Below are 21,599 nucleotides of genomic sequence, written 5' to 3'. Positions count from 1 at the left end.
GAACCTCAGTCTCCTCATCTGTAAAGTGGGGATCACGGGATCATTGTGAGGATGAGACAAGGGGATACAGGAAGAGCATGCACAACAGCGCGCAGCACTGAACCCCACGGGAACGAGACCACCCTGCCCTGAACCAGCTCTCGATCTAGCTGAGGCGCTAAAACCAAAACCACAGGAATCTGTAGACAAACAGAGTAAGAGGAAGGGGCACAGAATAGTCTCATCATTTGAAGACGTTTCTGTTCAAAAGGTCACTGTGTTTAGTCTCCTACTGCTGTGATAAGAAATTACCATAAACTAGGCCGGTTAAAAACGATACACACTTATTAAAAGCACAGTTCTGGAGGTCAGATTCTGAAACAGGGTGGGCGTACCTGTCTCTTCTGGAAGCCCTGGGGTAGGACGGGCTGCCCGCACTCCTCGGCCAGTGGCCCCAGGCCAGTCCAGCCACCGGCTCCACAAGACACCTCCTCTGACACCCCTGCTCCCCTCTCCTTCTTAAAAAAGGAATCCTTTCCTTGGGAGTACACTGGGCCACCCAGACAGGCCAGGATAAGCCTCCCATCTTGAAGTCCTTCACTCAACCACATCCGGCCAGTGGCTCAGGCAGCATCCTCACAGGTGCTGGGATTAAGAGATGGACTTCTGCTTACCATCCCAGTGTGTGCATGCTCACCGAGCCATATCTAACTCTTTGCGACCCCATGGACTGCAGTCCACCAGGCTCCTCGATCCATGGAATTTTCCAGGCAAGAATACTGGAGTAGATGCCATTTCCTCCTCCAGGGGATCTTCCCGACCCAGGGATCGAACCCGCATCTCCTGCATTGGCAGGCGGGCTCTTTACCCGAGCCACCCAGAGAAGCCCATGAGATGTGGTAATGTGTCACAACTGAAGTGAGGCCCAAACGTGGACACAGGACACACCGGAAGCCCACAGCTGACCCACCTCAGCATCTCCCGCTCAGCGTGGCTTTGTTATTGAAGGCTGAGGTCTCCTAAAGTGAGTTTTACAACTGGTGTCATGGCAGAAGACCAACTCAGAAACAGTAACAGAAGTCTACTCGTGCTGCCAGTGATGGAGGTGAAAGTTCAGAAAAATGATGGTGTTTGATAGAAAGCAGGAGTTTTAAGTACATTCTCATTCATACTTTTCAGCATTGCGCAGAGGAACTTAACATGCCAACGGAAGATTTGCTTTCTTTTTTTAAAGGCAGGCACATCTGCCTTGCCTCGTATGAAAAAGTCCTTCTGCAGGTGTTTCAACTGTAGAGGACAGTGATCAGAAAGATCTCACATAGCTCTGGAGTCTCAGAACTTAAGAGTTGTGTAGCACGAGATGAGTTGCTGGGGCTTTCCTAGTAACTCAGTTGGTAAAGAATCTGCCTGCAGTGCAGGAGACCCGGGTTCGATTCCTGGATTGGGAAGATCCCCTGAAGAAGGAAATGGCAACCCACTCCAGTACTCTTGCCTGGAGCATCCCATGGACACAGGAGCCTGGTGGGCTACAGTCCATGGGGTCACAAAGAGTTGGAGATGACTGAGCGACTGAGCACTCAGTAAGCATGGGCCTCCACAGTCACAAGAGCCAATTCCTTAAATCCATCACCAGTCAAATTTAGAATTTCTTCATTACTTCCATAGGATGAACCCTTACGCTTCAGCCATTACCCTCATCCTCCCCGCCCCCTCTAGCCCTAAGCAAACACAAATCTTTGTCTCTAAAGAAAGCAGACTTTCCTGCTGTATAATACTGGGAGCTCAACTCGATACTCGGTACTCTCGGTACTCGAGACAACCTACAAGGGTGGGATGGGATGGGGCGGGGTGTGAAGTTCAAGAGGAAGGGGACATACATATGTCTGACTCTTTGCGACCCCATGGTCTATAGAGTCCATGGAATTCTCCAGGCCAGAATACTGGAGTAAGTAGCCTTTGCCTTCTCCAGGAGATCCTCCCAACCCAGGGATCGAACCCAGGCCTCCCGCATTGCAGGCGAATTCTTTACCAGCTGAGGCTGGAAACCCACAACAAATCAATTTAAGCCTACAAATGATTAGGTCGTAATCAGCACTCGTTAGAAAAAAGCAGCTGGAGGGATTCAGAGGACCTGGGACTTCGCTAGGGTTGCCAGAAAAAAACTTTCAGAAGCAGCACAACTCCGGGCTTCAGGGGGTGGAAATTCAGTGCAAGGCCAGGTCCATTTTCTTCTTAGGAGCTGCGTAACTCTGGGCTAGTTACCGAAGTATCAGTGCAATATTAAACACAGCTTGCCAAAGGTCAGGCACGGTTCTCCCTGAACCCGTAAAGAGAGACGCTATTACTCCGAGAAGGCAATGGCACCCCACTCCAGTCCACTCCAGTACTCTTGCCTGGAAAATCCCATGGACGGAGGAGCCTGGAAAGCTGCAGTCCATGGGGTCGCACGACTAAGCGACTTCACTTTCACTTTTCACTTTCATGCACTGGAGGAGATGGCAGCCCACTCCAGTGTTCTTGCCTGGAGAATCCCAGGGACGGGGGAGCCTGGTGAGCTGCTGTCTATGGGGTCGCACAGTCGGATGACACGACTGAAGTGACTTAGGAGCAGCAGTGTTATTACTGCCATTGCTGCAGACAGGTCACTTCCCCAAAGACGCAGCTAGAAAAAGAAGTGGAGCTGTGATTCCCCAACCGGGACAGCGGGACTCCAGGGCCCACATCTCGGAATATCGTGCCAAACTGAGTTATTCGCCGTAAGGCGCTAGAGAACAGCTCCGGGCGGTCAGAAACCAGGGCCAAACACAAGCACGCACCGCAGGCGCGAGCACTGAGCACCGAACGCCAGGCCGCGAGCCCGGAAACCGGCCCCGCGGATCCCCGCCCCGCCGCGTCCAACTCGGACGGGCTGCTTTGGGGACTAACCGCGAGTCCCACGCTGGGACCGACGCCGCGCCCGCGCCCCAAAAGAGCCCGCCGCCCGCGGCGGGCCTCACCTCCTCCTCCATCCATCGCGAGATTTCCGGCAGTTAGAAAACCGGAAGTGGACTCTACCACCTTCCCAGAGCCGGGAGAGGAACGAGGGAGAAAATAATGTTCTAAGTAAATGAGCTCCTCGTTGGGAAACACTATCAAGAAACAGTCAATATTAAAGCTTTAATGAATGTATAATTTACATCTATTCCTGGCTTTTGGATTTTAAAGTTCCCGTCCGTGTCTTCAAACTTCCACCCCCCCCCACAGCTTCCTGGATGATAGAAGTTTCCGAAGGCCGTTGCTTCCAGAAGGTACTGTCTGGCGTTAAACTAGTCTCAAGTGAGAAATAGGTCTCGGGCGGCCTGCACTGCGCCTGCGCGAGCTCTTGCGCCCTCCCGCGAGAGGAAGGCGGGCTCTGGGTTCCGGCGTGGTCTCCGCTGGTTGAGGGAGTGTAACTCTTGCTGCCGCATCATGGCTTCCGTGGGGACCCTCGCCTTCGATGAATATGGCCGTCCTTTCCTCATCATCAAGGATCAGGACCGCAAGTCTCGTCTTATGGGACTTGAGGCCCTCAAGGTAACGGGCCCGGGACGCACTGGCGGTGGGATGAGGGGAGGCGGCCGAAGCCGGTGGTTCTGCGCCTGCGCAATGTCTGAGGGGTTCTGCCATGTGCTCCGGGGGGAGCTTGAGGGAGCCCCCTCTGGTCTCCAGTCCCTCGCCCCGCGCCCGGGAAAAATCGACGTATAAGCCTTTAGTCTCATTTGGGGGTTCAGGTGTCCCGCGGGCGCTCTTCAGAGTTGGGTGGGGAGGCTTGAATTCTCAGGCGGTGAAGGCGCGTCCCCACTGGTTTCTCCAACCTGCAGGCATTCCAAACAGTGTTTTCGTCAGTAGGATGCAGGGGGGTGTTCTCAGGTCACCTGGCCGGTTAGGACGCTGTCGGTGTCCCTGCAACGACCTCAAAGGAAATGAGAGTCATTTTCGTCGTGGCGTCCTAAAGGTTTAGCCAGTGACAGCATAATTTCATTTTTGAGTTCCTTTATACATGGCGTGTTCTGGGTGTGGTCTCGTAAAAGTGAAAAACGTACACTTTTAAGGAAGAAAATACAACTGTAAGAGTGAAAAGTGGTCACCAGTAACCGTAGTACAAGGCAGTGTGTGACCTGAATCACCAGCTTTGGGAGGGCGTGCGTGCTGGTAAAAAGTCAGAGAGGGTCCTTAATACTTTGGGTAGAGGATTGGCTGTCCCGGGATGGAGCACTGTGGTGAACGGGAGAGAGCCAGCTGCTAGGGAGAGGAACAGCAAAAGCAGGAGAACGCGTGGTACCTTGGAGGAGGAGGCAGAGTCTGGTTTTAGCAACATAGTCTAAGTTGCAGGGGTTCACACAGGTGGAAGTTCTTGAGTGCCTTGACATGACCATGTTATCCTCAGGGATGGGAGGGAGCCCGTTGAAGGGCGTTTGGACAGAATAACAATTTAAGTAGAACTGTACCTGAGGAGGTGGCATTTGGGGTGGAATCCATGAAGTTGGTGTGTATGACCGTGTCATCAGGTCTGAGGTGTCCCTTAGTGTCTTGAGGTTTTACTTAAATTAAGCGCTACAGGTCTGTCCTGGGCTGTTTGACTTAGGGCGAGTTACACCTCCTTTCCCAGTGGGGGCAATACATCCCTGTCAAGCGGAGGACAAGAATTAAATGGGGTAACTTAAGTGGTCACCCAGCCTTTGACCAGTGGTAGATACTCAAGCCACTTGCGTTACGTGTTCAGTTCTGTTTTTCATGGGAAGCAACCAGCAGAGAAACTAACACCCAATATATGCACCCAAAATGCCAGTATAACAGAAGCCACAGGTGGTTTTGCCTCTGCCACATCTTTGTGATCCTCGGTCTCTTGAGACAGGTCTTAGAGAGAAATGTGGCCCCAGAGCTAGTAAAGAACAGGACCAGGGTTCATACCCGCCTTGCCTGACTCTGCAGCCAGTGGTCTAAAGCCTGCTCCGCGGCCTTGGGGGCTGATCCTGCTTTGTTGTGGGGTCTGTCCTGTACAGGATGCATAGCAGCACCTGGCCTCCACCCTCTGCAGTCCCCTCCCTGATTGTGATAACCAGGGATGTCTCCAGGCATTGCCACATGTCACCTGGGGGCACATTGGCCCCTGGTTAAGAACCCCCTGTTTGCGGTCATTATTGTTTACATATTTCATCATGTAGACCTATCAGTCAAAGGTGTATTTTAAGAATAACCAGTATTTTTACAAACCTAGTGAACTTTGTGTCTCGTTAACCTGTGAGACGGGGTGACAAGGGAAGGCTGCACAGAACATTGCATTTGAACTGCTTTGTAAACTGGTCAGGATTTAATGAGCGGAGGTCTTCAGTGCATCAATGCTTCAGGGGTCAGAGGGCATGTTGGGGAGCAGGCCTTGGCCGCCCTCACTGGCACAGAGCGAGGTCTCAGACTTTGAAGAAAACCTGGAGCTTACAGACCTGAGAGTCGGAGTACTGGTGACTCATTTAAGGGCAGGGGACTGAGGAAAACAACACATTCAGAAAAATGGATGGCTTGGCTGGATGGAGGATGAATGTGAAGGATTGGTGAATGAGAGACCTTGGAAATCTCTATGGTGTAGTGGATCAGTTAGGTCGTTGACGGCAGGAATAGGAAGGCAGGAAACGAAGTATTTGGAGGGAATATGAGCATAATTATGTACGGAAAGGGAAAAGGATGCATTTGGGCTTTTGTTATTTTCAGGATTGACCCCCTTGGTGGGCGATTCTTGGTTGTGGGTTGTGTACTGACTGGACCTTTAGGGAGAGGAGTGTGCAGTAAACCATGGTGTGACAGTTCAGGGTGTTGTATGTTGACGGCTGGACTCCTCACGTGGAGTTAGCTTCGTACGGTCCTGCACGGCCTCTCAGGTCAGACTGTCCCTGCTCTTGGCTATAAAACGGGCCCGGAGAACCTGCCTTATTAGATGTGTTAAGGGTTATAGAGAGAACACAGAGCACTTGGTTCTGCTGTTTTACACAAGAATTGTCTTCTAACACTAGGAGTTGTGCAGTTTTCACAGGTAGATGTGGACCTGTCTGCTGCCTTTTCTAGAGAATAGAAGCTGTGTCATAAGTGAGTTTTACAGCCATTAGTTATATGTTGTTAACTTAAAATTATGTCTAACTTGAATATTGGTTTTTTCTTTTTCATTTAGTCTCATATAATGGCAGCAAAGGCTGTAGCAAATACAATGAAAACATCGCTTGGACCAAATGGTAAGAGACTTAACATTCTGTGTTTTTCAGGAAAGTTGTATAACATAAAATAGTCAATTCAACCTGTTTACAGAAAGTTAGGAGACAGAGGGGGGCGTCCTCCCCCTAATATGGTCAGATGTTTAGGGTGTGTCCCAGACCTTCAGCACAGTTAAAGTCATCATGCTACATCCAAATTTAGGTCGGGTGTTTTTTCCACTTAACATAATTTCATTAGCATTTTCCAAATCATAGCTATTGTCTTTTGCAACGTTGTATTTTGTGATATTACATTTAGTGATGCTCCATAATTATTATTATTTTTTTTGCAACTTCTCTGGTTTTAGACATCATTAAATTGTCCCAATGTTTTGTTTTAAATTAGCCAATCTAAAAAGGTATTCATGGAGATATTCCTTCATGTATGTTGAATTATTTGTAATAAGCTCATAGATAGGTACTGGGTCAAGAAGTCAGGGTAACTGTTTTATAGATTTAGTGTAGGTTCTTTTTTTTTTTTTTTTACCCTCCTTTTAAACACGGTTGTCTCTTAGGGCTTGATAAGATGATGGTGGATAAAGATGGTGACGTGACCGTGACCAATGACGGCGCCACCATCTTAAGCATGATGGACGTTGACCACCAGATCGCCAAGCTGATGGTTGAACTGTCCAAATCACAGGATGATGAGATCGGAGATGGAACCACAGGAGTGGTTGGTAAGAAAAGGCAAAATGTGCTTTCTCATTTGAGAGGAGTTATTTAGCATTAAGGGCTTTCTTGGTTGCTCAGACATTAAAGAATCCACCTGCAGTTCAGAAGACCCGGATTTGATCCTTGGATCGGGAAGATCCCCTGAGAAAGAGAATGGCTACCCAATCCAGTATTCGTGCCTGGAGAATTCCATGGGCAGAGGAGCCTGATGGGCTACAGTCTGTGGGCTCGCAAAGAATGTTACAAGCCTAACACACTTGCTGAATGTTTATTCTGAATGTTTATTATTCATGGGGAAACAGTGTGACAAATCCATGTGGAAGGACATGATACAAGACAAATGGCCCAGGCGCTTCAAAAGGGTCAATATAAAAGAACAGGAAGGGGGTGGGGAGTCGAGTTAGGCAGCTCAAGTAGATTCAGGGAGCTCAAGAGAAGCGACAGCAGCTCTAATATGTGAAACCTGGGTGGGTGCCAGATTTTTTTCCCAGCTCTGAAGGATGTTTGGGACATGTGGGGTCATTTGTGGGTCGTGTATTAGTATCTTACCAATGTCAAGATTTCCTGAGTGTGACAGTTTTGTTACAGCGATGGAGGAAACTGTGCCTGTCCTTAGGAGCTGAATGTTAAAATATTCAGGAGTGACATGTCTGATTTTTGCAACTAATTTTCAAATCGTTGAACAGAAAAAGCAAGCGTACGTAAAGAAAACAAATGCAACAAAATATTAATAAGTAAACTAGTATTTATTATATTACTCTTGAAATTTGTTTTCAATGTTTGAAATTTTTTTAAGTTTGGGAGGATTGATGAGATGAATATCTTCAGTGTTATTTTTTCTGCATTTGAAATTTGAATTAATTTATTCAGCAAATATCTTATACATTCATTGGGAACCAAACACTGTTCTGAATGTACTTGGAGTGCAGCAGCATTCAAACTTATTTTTGTGATGTTAAAATGAGAGGGGAAGGCAACAGGTTGTGGGAGGGATAGTAAACAAATTCTATTTAATACTGTATAATGCCAGCATAAATTTCACTGAATAGAAATCCTTGGCCTAGGAAACAGGAAGTTTTTTTCCCTTATAAAAATGTTTGTGTTACGTTCTTTGCGTCCTGTACGTCACTGAGAGTTGAGCACCTATCTGTGAGGGGTACCTGTTAGAACCAAAACACGAGGCTCCCATTTTTAGGGATGGCCTCCACCTCTGAGACCCTTTCAGCTTAAATCTGGAGCCTTGGTGTTCCCAGCGCAGCACCTCATGTGTTTGAGTTCCAGCGGGTCCCTGAGCCGGGTGTGCTGTCTCGTCCACAGTGCTGGCTGGCGCCCTGTTGGAAGAGGCTGAGCAGCTGCTGGACCGCGGCATTCACCCCATCAGGATCGCCGACGGCTACGAGCAGGCCGCCCGCATCGCTATCGAGCACCTGGACAAGATCAGCGACAGTGTCCTTGTCGACATGAAGAACACTGAGCCCCTGATCCAGACGGCGAAGACCACGCTGGGCTCCAAAGTGTGCGTGTGCAGTGCGGGGCCGCGGGGCACGTCCGTGCGGGAGGCAGTGCTTGTGTGCTGGGTCTTAAAGGCAGCAGAATTACCACGGTGGCTTCATACCAATTTAATGAGCTCCCTTCTGGTTTTGTTACTCGGGTTTACTTTCTCTTTACTGCAGATATAAACATAGGCATTTTGTGGTTTTGTTAGAGGCTGGATTTCCAGGTTTGGTTAAGTCCCCTTGATAGTTTTTGTAAGCTATACAGTTCTTTATTTCTCAGGATAGGCTAGGGTGGTAGGTCTTACGAGTGGGAAGTACCCATTTTTTCTAACAGTTTTCACCATTTCTTTACTAGGAAGCATTTTAATGGAGAGGTTCTTCTCCTTATTCATTCAACAAGGAACAAATAATCCAGAATTTTAGTTGAGTATGACGGGGCAGGCTTGAAATTGTCTTAAACTGGCTGTTGCTAACATTTACATAGTGCTCATTACTTGCCAGGCCTAGAGCTGAGTCTTGGGGACACAAGACAGCTCTTGTCCCCTGGAGACTCAGCCATGGGACACACTCACCTTGAACAACAGTGGAGACTTAGGGGCTCTTGTTAAAATGTAGTATAAAAACCTAATGTAAGGTACCTTATTGCACGGTTTGTCTTCAGTTGAGTTCAGTTCAGTCGCTCAGTTGTGTCCGACTCTTCGTGACCCCATGAATCTCGAAGCACGCAGGCCTCCCTGTCCATCACCAATTCCCGGAGTTCACCCAGACTCACGTCCATCGAGTCAGTGATGCCATCCAGCCATCTCATCCTCTGTCGTCCCCTTCTCCTCTTGCCCCCAATCCCTCCTAGCATCAGAGTCTTTTCCAATGAGTCAACTCTTCACATGACGTGGCCAAAGTACTGGAGTTTCAGCTTTAGCATCATTCGATCTTCAGAATGGACTGGTTGGATCTCCTTGCACTCCAAGGGACTCTCAAGAGTCTTCTCCAACACCACAGTTCAAAAGCATCAATTCTTTGGCACTCAGCCTTCTTCACAGTCCAACTCTCACATCCATACATGACCACAGGAAAAACCATAGCCTTGACTAGACGAACCTTTGTTGGCAAAGTAATGTCTCTGCTTTTGAATATGCTATCTAGGTTGGTCATAACTTTCCTTCCAAGGAGTAAGCGTCTTTTAATTTCATGGCTGCAGTCACCATCTGCAGTGATTTTGGAGCCCAGAAAAATAAAGTCTGACACTGTTTCCACTGTTTCCCCATCTATTTCCCATGAAGTGATGGGACCACATGCCATAATCTTAGTTTTTTGAATGTTGAGCTTTAAGCCAACTTTTTCACTCTCCACTTTCACTTTCATCAAGAGGCTTTTGAGTTCCTCTTCACTTTCTGCCATAAGGGTGGTGTCATCTGCATATCTGAGGTTATTGATATTTCTCCCAGCCATCTTGATTCCAGCTTGTGTTTCTTCCAGCCCAGTGTTTCTTATGATGTACTCTGCATATAAGTTAAATAAGCAGGGTGACAATATACAGCCTTGACATACTCCTTTTCCTATTTGGAACCAGTCTGTTGTTCCATGTCCAGTTCTAACTGTTGCTTCTTGACCTGCATAGAAATTTCTCAAGAGGCAGGTCAGGTGGTCTGGTATTCCCATCTCTTGAAGAATTTTCCACAGTTTATTGTGATCCACACAGTCAAAGGCTTTGGCATAGTCAATAAAGCAGAAATAGATGTTTTTCTGGAACTCTCTTGCTTTTTCCATGATCCAGCGGATGTTGGCAATTTGATCTCTGGTTCCTCTGCCTTTTCTAAAACCAGCTTGAACATCTGGAAGTTCACGGTTCACATATTGCTGAAACCTGGCTTGGAGAATTTTGAGCATTACTTTACTAGCATGTGAGATGAGTGTAGTTGTGCGGTAGTTTGAGCATTCTTTGGCATTGCCTTTCTTTAGGATTGGAATGCAAACTGACCTTCTCCAGTCCTGTGGCCAATGCTGAGTTTTCCAAATTTGCTGGCATATTGAGTGCAGCACTTTCACAGCATCATCTTTCAGGATTTAGAATAGCTCAACTGGAATTCCATCACCTCCACTAGCTTTGTTCGTAGTGATGCTTTCTAAGGCCCACTTGACTTCACATTCCAGGATGTCTGGCTCTGGGTCAGTGACCACACCATCGTGATTATCTGGGTCATGAAGCTCTTTTTTGTACAGTTATTCTGTGTATTCTTTCCACCTCTTAATATCTTCTGCTTCTGTTAGGTCCATACCATTTCTATCCTTTATCGAGCCCATCTTTGCATGAAATGTTCCCTTGGTATCTCTAATTTTCTTGAAGCGATCTCTAGTCTTTCCCATTCTGTTGTTTTCCTCTATTTCTTTGCATTGATCACTGAGGAAGGCTTTCTTATCTCTGGCTATTCTTTGGAACTCTGCATTCAGATGTTTGTATCTTTCCTTTTCTCCTTTGCTTTTTGCTTCTCTTCTTTTCACAGCTATTTGTAAAGCCTCCCCAGACAGCCATTTTGCTTTTTTGCATTTCTTTTCCATGGGGATGGTCTTGATCCCTGTCTCCTGTACAATGTCACGAACCTCATTCCATAGTTCATCAGGCACTCTCTCAGATCTAGGCCCTTAAATCTATTTCTCACTTCCGCTGTATAATCATAAGGGATTTGATTTAGGTCATACCTGAATGGTCTAGTGGTTTTCCCTACTTTCTTCAATTTAAGTCTGAATTTGGTAATAAGGAGTTCATGATCTGAGCCACAGTTCAGCTCCTGGTCTTGTTTTTGTTGACTGTATAGAGCTTCTCCTTCTTTGCCCGCAAAGAATATAATCAGTCTGATTTCAGTGTTGACCATCTGGTGATGTCTATGTGTAGAGTCTTCTCTTGTGTTGTTGGAAGAGGGTGTTTGCTATGACCAGTGCATTTTCTTGGCAAAACTCTTAAGTCTTTGCCCTGCTTCATTCTATATTCCTAGGCCAAATTTGCCTGTTACTCCAGGTGTTTCTTGACTTCCTACTTTTGCATTCCAGTCCCCTATAATGAAAAGGACATCTTTTTTGGGTGTTAGTTCTAAAAGGTCTTGTAGGTCTTCATAGAACCATTCAACTTCAGCTTCTTCAGCGTTACTGGTTGGGGCATAGACTTGGATTACTGTGATACTGAATGGTTTGCCTTGGAAACGAACAAAGATCATTCTGTCATTTTTGAGATTGTATCCAAGTACTGCATTTTGGACTCTTTTGTTGACCATGATGGCTACTCCATTTCTTCTGAGGGATTCCTGCCACAGTAGTAGATATAATGGTCATCTGAGTTAAATTCACCCATCCAGTCCATTTTAGGTTTGTCTTAATCCGCATCAATTCAGGAAGTATTTAAATTTGTGCCCTAAAGGATGACATGGGCTCAACTGAGAGGACAAGGCAAGTGCAGCAGAGACGCCTGCTTCCTTCTGTCCTCCATGGTGCCAGCTGTCCCCTTGTCGCAGGTCTGAGCCGAGACCACTCCTCGGCAGGGTTGACTGCCCGGGGTGGCCTTTATTGCAAGTACAGCACTCTGGTTCTCCTGGAAAGAAGGCGTTACCCTTTCTTGAAATGCACACATTCTGTGTTACTGCTTTCTAGGTTGACTCAGCTTTATTTGCAAGTCTTTAGAAAACTCAGGTATGCGTAGATCTTTTCTATAGACGTTCAAATGGACCAACAAGGGCCTGATACACTCAATAAAGGTGAAACATTGTTGGTCAGTTACTTAGGACACACAAGATTTGTGGTTTCTTGGCTGTCTTTTCCAGGTAACTTAGGATTCCAGGCACTGTATTTGGAGGGCTACAGTTGCCTTGTGGTTTTTTCAGAATCAGATGTGAAATTATCAAGCAGTCTCTTCAAATGTTAAGTGGTGCACTTCCCATAGATAAGATTGGCTTCTCCTCGGTGGGTTCATCTCTTTCCTATTCTGTTCTGGCTTGAAAGTGTTAGTGGTATTACAAAGTAGTGGTCTTGGTAAATTTTTGGTTCTTGGCATACGTTAGTGGTCTCTTCATGTACGTTCATAATGGAAGAAAATAGTACATTTCAGTTATTAACAATTTTTTTCCCATCCCAGTTTATGATTCCCTTTGGGATCCCTGGACCCAGGTAAAGCGACCCTTCCCAGACTGTTGAAAGTACAGGTAGTGGTTACATTCTTCCCTGGGGACCCTGAACATGGTTAGTTCTGTAACATACCTGTGGGTCACACTGTCGTGTCATCTGAGTTTTGCAGCACGTGTTCTTTCTGGCTGCAGTCACTGTTGAGTAGACATGAAAGGTCAGTGTTGTGTCCCCCCTCAGGGTTAACAGCTGTCACCGGCAAATGGCCGAGATCGCCGTGAACGCCGTCCTCACCGTGGCCGACATGCAGCGCAGGGACGTTGACTTCGAGCTCATCAAGGTAGAAGGCAAGGTGGGCGGGCGGCTGGAGGACACCAAGCTGATCAAGGGCGTGATCGTGGACAAGGACTTCAGTCACCCGCAGATGCCCAAGGTGAGCCGTGCCTCCATGGCATCGGGCTTTTCCCTCTTGAGCCCTCCACGTAGTTCATACGTTTCTGTCTCTTCCTGCAGCAAGTGGAAGATGCTAAGATTGCAATCCTCACGTGTCCATTTGAGCCACCGAAACCAAAGACGAAGCATAAGCTGGATGTGACATCTGTGGAAGATTTTAAAGCCCTTCAGAAGTACGAAAAGGAGAAGTTTGAAGAGATGATCCGGCAGGTGGGCCTTAAGACGGCTCCTAGTGAGATTTAAACTAACTAGAGCTGACAGAACATAGCCACTTGTGTATTTCTTTCTCTTTTCTGTACTTTGATGCTCCCACCTACACACCCAACTATGTTTCTCGCCTTGGTTTCAACCTTTTTTCCAATAGAAGAACACAAAAAATACTTTTGTTAACGTGATTGTGGCATTTCTTTCCCAGATTAAAGAAACTGGTGCTAACCTAGCTATTTGCCAGTGGGGCTTTGACGATGAAGCGAATCATTTACTTCTCCAGAATGACCTGCCGGCGGTTCGCTGGGTCGGAGGACCTGAAATTGAGGTAGGAGGCTACCTGCAAGGAGACTGCATGCAGGGCTTGAGCTCACGGAGCATCTCTGCTCAAAGCCCTTGTGACCTCGCCGTGCTGTGGTTCCCACACTGTGCTGAGGCTCCACAGACCAGAGGCTGAGTCGCAAGGGGGGGAAATGCTAAAATCTTTCTTGCTGTTTGTGCACGTGTTTGCAGTGTTCCATGGCATTTTCAGGTGCTTTCCTTTCTCACTGCTGTCTGGTTGGCCTTCTGAAGTGGCAGGCTGGTTGTGCACTTCTGTGTCAGCCTCATAAACATTCAGAGCTGCCCAGACATGGTCTGTGGCCCCGCAGACACGGCCTAGTTGGTCCTCATGGGCGCGGGAGGGGAAGGGGGAGAGCTGAGAGTGTGTTCAGGGTCATAGTGGCAGGTCGCCCGCTCTTCAGAACCTTGTTCCCTAAGCAAGGCGTTGGGCTGGACCTTGATTCTTAGGCTGCACTGGACATTGGTTCTAGGGAGCATGGCGGTCGTGGGTTACGTTTGGCTCATCTGTGTTCTGGTGTTGAGAGTTCCCTGCTCACCACGCTGGTCTTTCCATTCCTCCCGTCAGTTGATCGCCATCGCCACAGGTGGCCGCATCGTCCCTCGGTTCTCCGAGCTCACAGCTGAGAAGCTGGGCTTTGCGGGTCTTGTGAAAGAGATCTCGTTTGGGACCACCAAAGACAAGATGCTGGTCATCGAGCAGTGTAAGAACTCCAGAGCCGTCACCATTTTCATCAGAGGAGGAAATAAGATGGTAAGGACTCACTTACTTGTCCTGCATTTTTTCTGATTCTGGAATGTGATTGGGCTTTTCACATAATGTATTTAGCTGGGACACTTGAAGAAGGACAGGGTCATCTTTCTTGGAGAAGCAGGGACACCTCGGGAATCCCCTAGCAGTCCAGTGTTACGACTCTGCTCTTGCACTGCTAGGGCTTGGACTCGATCTCTGGTCAGGGAACTAAGATCCCTCGAGCCATGCAGTGCGGGCCTCTCCCCACCGCCCCCCCCCAAATAAAAACCAAGGTCGCGTCACAGTGTAAAACCCTGAAGACCACGTTCCACTGTTGGGCCCACAGGACACACTTGCCTTTCCTCAGTCTCAGGTAGAAACCGGGACCTGAGAGAGCATGGGTGTGCTCTCCACTCCCCAGGGATGGGCTTCTGGCGCATCACGATGAGTAAGACTCATTGTAAGACTGTTGCTTTGTTGTTTTTGTTTGACCCCCTTCACTTGGTCATATGTCCTGGAGTGCGTCCTAGGCTGCCCGGTATTGTGGGAGTTTTTCCCCTAAGTACGTTATAGGGAGGAAAAGTAGAATGAAGATAGAACCATTAACTTGGGCAGCGTTGCTTTCCCAGATCATCGAGGAGGCCAAGCGTTCCCTTCACGACGCTCTCTGTGTCATCCGCAACCTCATCCGGGACAACCGCGTGGTGTATGGCGGGGGCGCCGCGGAGATCTCCTGCGCCCTGGCGGTCAGCCAGGAGGCCGACAAGGTGAGGCCTCTGACCTCGGTGTGTGACTGACCGCATGGTGTGTGGCGGGGGCTGGACTCCGGGCCTTTGATCTGAGCTGATCCTTGTGCCTGAGGATGTGGATGTGGGTTACCACAGGCCAGCGTGTGTCAGCCTTTTTCACACTGCAGCCTTGGCACAGATCTCTGCACGCTTAGTGTTACCTGGAATTGAGAATTGCTTAGACGTTGTAACTAAAGGTGCGGCGGGAAGACTGGCTTTCTTGACTCCTGACGTGTACTTTCTGCGTTCTCGCCCTGTAGCGGCACTCGTGACAGCCTGTTCTGAGGACTCGTCCTGAGTTAGCTTGTCCAAGGGTGTCATTCTGTAATGTCCCCAAAGAGCTGCTGGGGGTGCTGTCAAGTATGCTGACGTAACCCTGTGCCCTCGCAGTGCCCGACCCTGGAGCAGTATGCCATGCGCGCCTTCGCCGACGCACTGGAGGTCATCCCCATGGCGCTGGCCGAGAACAGCGGCATGAACCCCATCCAGACCATGACCGAGGTCCGGGCCAGACAAGTGAAGGAGGTGAACCCCGCCCTTGGGATCGACTGTCTGCACAAGGGGACCAATGGTGAGGCGCTGGGCGCGGTCTGACCTAAGCTGGGGAATTACTTGCCGCATAGCATGTACCGTGAACTGGTCCTGGCTTTTTAAATTTTTGAACACGCTTTGGGTACCCAGGTCCTGAATTTTAGTGTTTGATATAATTACCTGGGGAATTGTTAGGATGCTGGTCTTAGCAAGCTACGACAAAAAACTGCAGTGCAGTATTTATTCCAAAGGTGATTTCCAGTGTAGAAAATCATTCCCATCTCATTTCTTTTACATAAATGTCTGTCAGTGTGGGTTCTGAATGTCCTATAAAACAGCTCTGAAATTGATTTCAGTTTACCGCTGATCTGTGGGCGCGTCCCGTAAATCACAGGGTGTTTTATAAACGGAGTGTGTGCTGTGCTTCTGTAGCACGTCTGTCACTCATCGCTGAAAAGGGCGCAGCCCTAGCATGTGAGATGGGGGTCTGGTGAATCCCCAGATCATACTAGTTGGGCCATCTCTGGGGTTCGGTCTCAATCCTGACCACAGAATCTGATGGCTTATTTTTTTACTCAGAACTACAGGTGTATTCTGGATTTTAGGTTAACAACCTGAGGATTTAGTAACAGCAGCAATTTCTTGTCAGACAATTTACATTGCTTTAACTTGAATGTCTGGGTTTTTGCTGAAGGAACTTTACATATCAGGCACCGTCTAATCTCACTTACTTCGGGCTTACTAACTGACAGCGAAGGGAACTTTGTGGGGTGAGAAGTCACTGAATGATTCCCTCTTTAGCAAGTCACTGAGAAACTCACCCTGTCATTGAAGAGGGCGCCCTGTCCTCCACAGTGCTCCAGTAACCAGGCCCACATTCCAGAACGTCCTGGGAAGTAATGAAATTGTATTCTTCTGAAAACATAACCGAGACTAGTGGCTTTCAAAGTTGGATGTCTTTTAAGTTTTACTCTGATTCATAAATGGGAACAAGGTATTAATAATAACGGGCTTCCCTGGTGGCTCAAACAGAAAACCTGGGTTCAATCCCTGGGTTGGGAACATTCCCTGGAGGGAGGGTATGGCTGCCTACTCCATTATTCTTGCCTGGAGAATCACCAGGGACAGAGGAGCCTGGCGGGTTACAGTCCGTGGGGTCCCAAAGAGTCGGACACGACTGAGCGACTTTCACTTTCCATTAATGATAGGAGTATGCTGTTTTAGAATGATACGTTTGTATGCTGTTTGAGAAGAATGAATTTGTGTTTTTCAGATATGAAACATCAACACGTCATAGAAACTTTGATCGGCAAAAAGCAACAGATCTCTCTTGCAACACAAATGGTTAGAATGATTTTGAAGATTGACGACATCCGTAAGCCTGGAGAATCTGAAGAGTAAAGAATTTAGAGTAAAATGAGGAGTAAGATCCACTACTGTGACTAAATAAATGGGTGTCTTGTGCTGCATCTACAGCTATTTATTGTTACGTCCCGTATCAGACACTGTAGTAGATGCTGTGACAACAGTAGCTGTTTGGTAACCATAGTTTCACTTGTTCAGAGACATGAAAGTGTAGAGGTATGGTCTTACAAGGTTTTGTATTTGTTATATTAAAGGGAACTCTAAACAGCCTTTATATTCTGCTATTTAAGTTAAACATTCACTATAACATTCATCAAATGCCTTAATTGAAGGGGTTTGAGTTAAAATTTTTTTTTTAATGTAGGACTTGTTTTTAACAGTTTTAAACGTTTGGGTTTGTTCTCAAGATTTACTTTAACATTGAGGAATATGGGCTTGGTCCTATTAAATTTATTTAAGTGCTGCATCTGTCTAAGTGGGTGAATCTTTGTGGAGACCCTTCAGAGATGAGTATCCAGCACACGACTGTGGGCTGTGTTCTGTGCTGTTTGGTTATACTGACTGGGGTGTTCCCACAGTGCTGAGTAGACCAGCATTAATGGTGTGATCTTCACACCGCCCCCTGGCGTTATCCTGGCCTGGCTCCACCCAGAGCCCTGGCCAGCGTCATGCAGAGAAGGCCCGGGTGGGCACAGACTGGCGCCCCCTCAGGTGCTTAGAAGGTCATTCAGAAGCCAGTTGGGGTTTTCGCCAGGGAACAAAACAAGTGAAGGTTAGAGTGAAACAGAAACAAAGGGTCGAGTGGAAGGAAACACCTTGCGGTTGCCATGTGTGTAGGTTGGTATTGAATTAGTTCTACTCACTGGGGGTTTGATCCCTGGGTCTGGGAGATCCCCTGGAGGAGGAAATGGCAACCCACTCCATTCTCGCCTGGAGAATCCCCATGGACAGAGGAGCCTGGCGGGCCACGGTCCATGGAGTCAAGAAGCAAATCGACGTGACTTGGCAACTAAACGGTACTGGCTCACAGTGGCATAGCCCTTGGCAGAGGCCAGGCTGTGTTCCAAGCGCTTCACCTGTTACCACCCTGTGATGGAGAAAGGCTTCTTACTGTTCACATCTTACAAATGGCCTCACTGGCCAGCGTCTTCTGGCCAGCAGTCAGTGGAGTGGGGTCAGACCCTGGCCGACTTCTCTGGGGTCCCCTCTCCCCGTGCCTTTCTGCCCCCTGCTGGCTTGTGTTTGCTTTTCTAAAAGCATGCTGCTTAGAAGATGTGATGATGAAGTGCACTCTTGTGCCACCAGGGGAGAGGGTTTGGAGCCGTCAGTTTCTCCTGGGAACCTGGACCTGGCCCGTCTTAACTGTTGGGTTGTTGTGTTTGCTCCATGTTAATGCATTGGTGGTTTCATTAGGAAACTTAGCAGGGAGTGCTAACATCATTCTTCCTGGTGAATATACAACCTAGTACGTATCTCATCGTGAAATGGCCTCTGAAGTGGCTCGATTGTAATTTACTACCTATTGTGTGCAGCGTCAGAATGCACCGATTTCAAGTTTGGTTTCAGTGCAGACACAGACCCAGTCTGTCTTGACCTAGTTGTCTGGATGAGTTGATTTACAAGGCGGATTTCAGCCTGTGAAGAACATCCAGCAGCTTGCTTTGAACCAGAGTCTCTTATGTGAAGTGGTTTGTGGTTGAATGAAGACTAAACCACTCCTCAAAAGGGAACCACGGACGTTCTGGAGGGTTTTGGTTGAAAGAAACTACGTGGTTGATGAACAGACTCTTAGATGTGTTGCTCACATGCTTTTGATTCTTCCCAGGAAAAGCACCTCTTCTAGGTACCACATCGCCCTTTACCTTCCAGTTCCAAATGGCTTGTTTGCATCCCTTGTGCTTTGGCTGACCCCCATCTCATGCCTGAAGAAGGAGATGGCAACCCACTGCAATATTCTTGCCTGGAGAATTCCGTGGACAGACGAGCCTGGTGGGCTGCTGTCCGTGGGGTCGCACAGTGAGACACGACTGAAGCGACGTAGCATGCATGCATGCATAGGAGAAGGAGATGGCAACCCATTTCAGTGTTCTTGCCTAGAGAATCCCAGGGACAGAGGAGCCTGGTGGGCTGCCGTCTATGGGATCACACACAGTTGGACACCACTGAAGCAACTTAGCAGTAGCAGCAGCAACATCTCATCCGCTAAAGCCCTTGACCCTGAGGCCACATCCCCACACAGGACCCAACGCTGTCCTGTTGGTTCCCAGTTCTGCATTTCCAGCTTCATTCAGTGTCTCAGGGGTTGGAGGCAAGTTCGATATTGTTTTCTGGCCATGCCGCTCACCTTCTGGGATCTTAGTTCCCTGGCCAGGGATGGAGCCTGGGCCCCTGGCAGTGAAAGCAGAGTTCTAACCACTGGACCACCAAGGAAGTCCCTATTTGATGTTGGTTGAATGGCTCGATCTTTAACTACAAGCAATCACACAGAAATGGAGCTTCCCAGGAGACTCGGTGGTAAAGAAACTGCCTGCCAGTGCCGAAGATGTGGTTTTGATCCCTGGGTCAGGAAGATCTCCTGGAGAAAGAAATGGCCACCCACTCCAGTATGCTTGCCTGGAGAATCCCATGGACAGAGGAGCCTAGGGGGCTACAGTCCATGGGGTCACAAAGAGTTGGACATGACTGAGGGACTGAGCACGTGTTAGAAGCAGATAGCAGAACTTACTGTCTGTCGTCTGTAAAGAGAGACATTGAGGTTTGCAAAAGTGGGAAATAATGCTGCTACTCACTTTTTCATTTTGGAAAATATAAAATTACATTAACACATTGAATGCCAGTCAGTGTAACTGGCATAAACAAGCGGCAGGGGTTAGGGCATTTCGAAGGTCTTGATTTCCAGCTTCCATGCTCCCACCTAGTCTCACCCACCCACCCCCTTCCCTGTGGTAGGCAGGATTCTACACCAGGGTTCAGCCTGGTGGTGCAGTCAGTCAGACACTAATCCAGGTGCTGCTGCGAAGGGACTTTGCAAGTGGAATGAAGTACTAGCGGGCAGACCTTAGAAAGCTGATGTGGGTGGGCCCCATGCAACCACAGCAGAAGGTGGGGGCAGGTAGGTGCGAAGGACTGGAGCCCACCTGCTGGTCTTGAGATGCAGGGGCCACGTGCAGGCCCTGAAGGCTTCTAGGTCCTGAGGAAGGAAACGAGAGCTCAGTCCTAAGCCACAAGGAACAGCTGGCCCTTGAACAGCACAGGTTGGGGCACTGACCATCTATGCCGTTGAAAATGTGGGAAAAAATTACAGGCTGTCCGCCATGGGCTTGGTTCTGCATCTGAGCATTCAGCCAACATCAAACACGTAGTGTTGGGTTTACTATTGAGAAATCTCGTTTGCAAAATCTGCAAGAGGACCCATGCAGTTCAAGCCTGTTGTTGGAAGAGTCAACTGTATCTGGAAGCGGATCCTCCCCAGAGCCTGGCCAGCTAGCACCTGCACTTGGACCTCATGAGACCCAGAGTGGAGAAACCAACTGAGCCAACCTGGGCTGCCAGTCCACAGAACCGTGGGGTCATACATTTGTCCTTAAGCCACAGAGTTTGTGCTCGTCTGTCACACCAGCACTTTCTGGGCACCCGACCAGGGTCACACTTATGGATTCTTGTGGCCGGTGGGCCATGTAAGCAGCTCGGGCCCGTGAACAGAAAGAAGCGTCATTCCCAGGTCAAAGCACTGGCTCGCCACTCAGGGCCCTGTGGGGCGCTTTCCTCTGGGCACAGCCAGGGCCTTGCTCCAGGGCGGCCTCCAGCCTGGCCCCTTCCTGCCAGCAGCCACGGGCACAGAGCAGGAGCGAGCTGCCCTAGGGCAGAGGTGGAACCTCTTCTCTGCATCCTCACCCTGCCCCCTTGAAAGTGAAAGTGAAGTCGCTCAGGCGTGTCGGACTCTTTGCGACCTCATGGACTGCAGCACGCCAGGCTTCCCTTTCCATCACCAACTCCCAGAGCTTACTCAGACTCGTCCATGGAGTCGGTGATGCCATCCAACCATCTCATCCTCTGTCGTCCCCTTCTTCTGCCCTCAATGTTTCCCAGCATCAGGGTCTTTTCCAATGAGTCAGCTCTTCGCATCAGTCCTTCCAATGAGTATTCAGGACTGATTTCCTTTAGGATGGACTGGTTGGGTCTCCTTGCAGTCCAAGGGACTCTCAAGAGTCTTCTCCAACACCACAGTTCAAAAGCATCACTTCCACGGTGCTCAGCTTTCTTTATGGTCCAACTCTTACATCCATACGTGACCGCTGGAAAAACCATAGCTCTGACTAGACGGACCTTTGTTGGCAAAATAATGTCTCTGTTTTTTAATATGCTGTCTAGGTTGGTCAGCTTTTCTTCCAAGGAGCAAGCGTCTTTTAATTTCATGGCTGCAGTCACTATCTGGAGATGGTACCCAAAAAGTAGTCTCTCACCATTTCACCTCACAAAACAGAGCAAAGCCCTCTGGGTCCTGAGCGCAGGCTTCACCGCCCTTCTCCTCTGCAGCACCCATGAAGACAGGTTGACACATACAGTCAGAAGCAACCACAGCTGAGCCCCCTGACCGGCACCTGATGACACGCCCACACGAGACTGGGTTTATTCTGCCCATCTGCAAAATAATGTCATTTTCTTCATT

The 21,599-nt window shown here is 48.5% G+C and overlaps 2 protein-coding genes across 15 annotated transcripts in view; one reads left to right on the top strand and one right to left on the bottom strand.

Moving 5' to 3' along the window:
* Window positions 1-3,120, bottom strand: part of ATPSCKMT (ATP synthase c subunit lysine N-methyltransferase) — a 118,359-nt gene extending 115,239 nt beyond the window's left edge. For 10 of the 14 annotated variants that reach the window (XR_011461473.1, XR_011461474.1, XM_070357730.1 and 7 more), the window contains exon 1: window positions 2,976-3,119. Coding sequence is in view for 12 of the 14 variants with exons in the window: in XM_070357730.1 (XP_070213831.1) it covers window positions 2,976-2,991 (16 nt within the window). In the remaining 2 variants the exon portion in view is untranslated. Of the gene's footprint in view, window positions 1-2,975 lie in introns of all 14 variants that reach the window. The other 4 variants (XM_070357719.1, XM_070357720.1, XM_070357721.1 and 1 more) reach the window with 2 other exon arrangements.
* Window positions 3,121-3,353: 233 nt separating this feature from the next.
* CCT5 (chaperonin containing TCP1 subunit 5) lies at window positions 3,354-17,394 on the top strand. The gene is made up of 11 exons (XM_005899605.3): window positions 3,354-3,531; window positions 6,158-6,218; window positions 6,752-6,916; window positions 8,229-8,427; window positions 12,755-12,947; window positions 13,028-13,177; window positions 13,383-13,502; window positions 14,082-14,267; window positions 14,876-15,013; window positions 15,425-15,605; window positions 16,839-17,394. The coding sequence occupies exons 1-11, from the start codon at window positions 3,427-3,429 to the stop codon at window positions 16,964-16,966; spliced, it is 1,626 nt and encodes a 541-aa protein (XP_005899667.2). The 5' UTR covers window positions 3,354-3,426; the 3' UTR covers window positions 16,967-17,394.
* The last annotated feature ends 4,205 nt before the right edge of the window (window positions 17,395-21,599 follow it).

This window comes from Bos mutus, chromosome 20 (assembly GCF_027580195.1).
Source record: "Bos mutus isolate GX-2022 chromosome 20, NWIPB_WYAK_1.1, whole genome shotgun sequence".
Classification (NCBI taxonomy): Eukaryota; Metazoa; Chordata; class Mammalia; order Artiodactyla; family Bovidae; genus Bos; species Bos mutus.
Note: the sequence above shows the minus strand (reverse complement) of the source record. Positions and strands in the feature narration are given on the sequence as shown.

Excerpts from the sequence above, each read along its gene's own strand:
- CCT5 (XM_005899605.3), top strand. The coding sequence starts at position 3,427 with ATGGCTTCCGTGGGGACCCTCGCCTTCGATGAATATGGCCGTCCTTTC. Across the intron at positions 14,268-14,875 it reads TCAGAGGAGGAAATAAGATG|ATCATCGAGGAGGCCAAGCG; the intron begins GTAAGGACTCAC and ends TTGCTTTCCCAG. Across the intron at positions 15,606-16,838 it reads TCTGCACAAGGGGACCAATG|ATATGAAACATCAACACGTC; the intron begins GTGAGGCGCTGG and ends TGTGTTTTTCAG.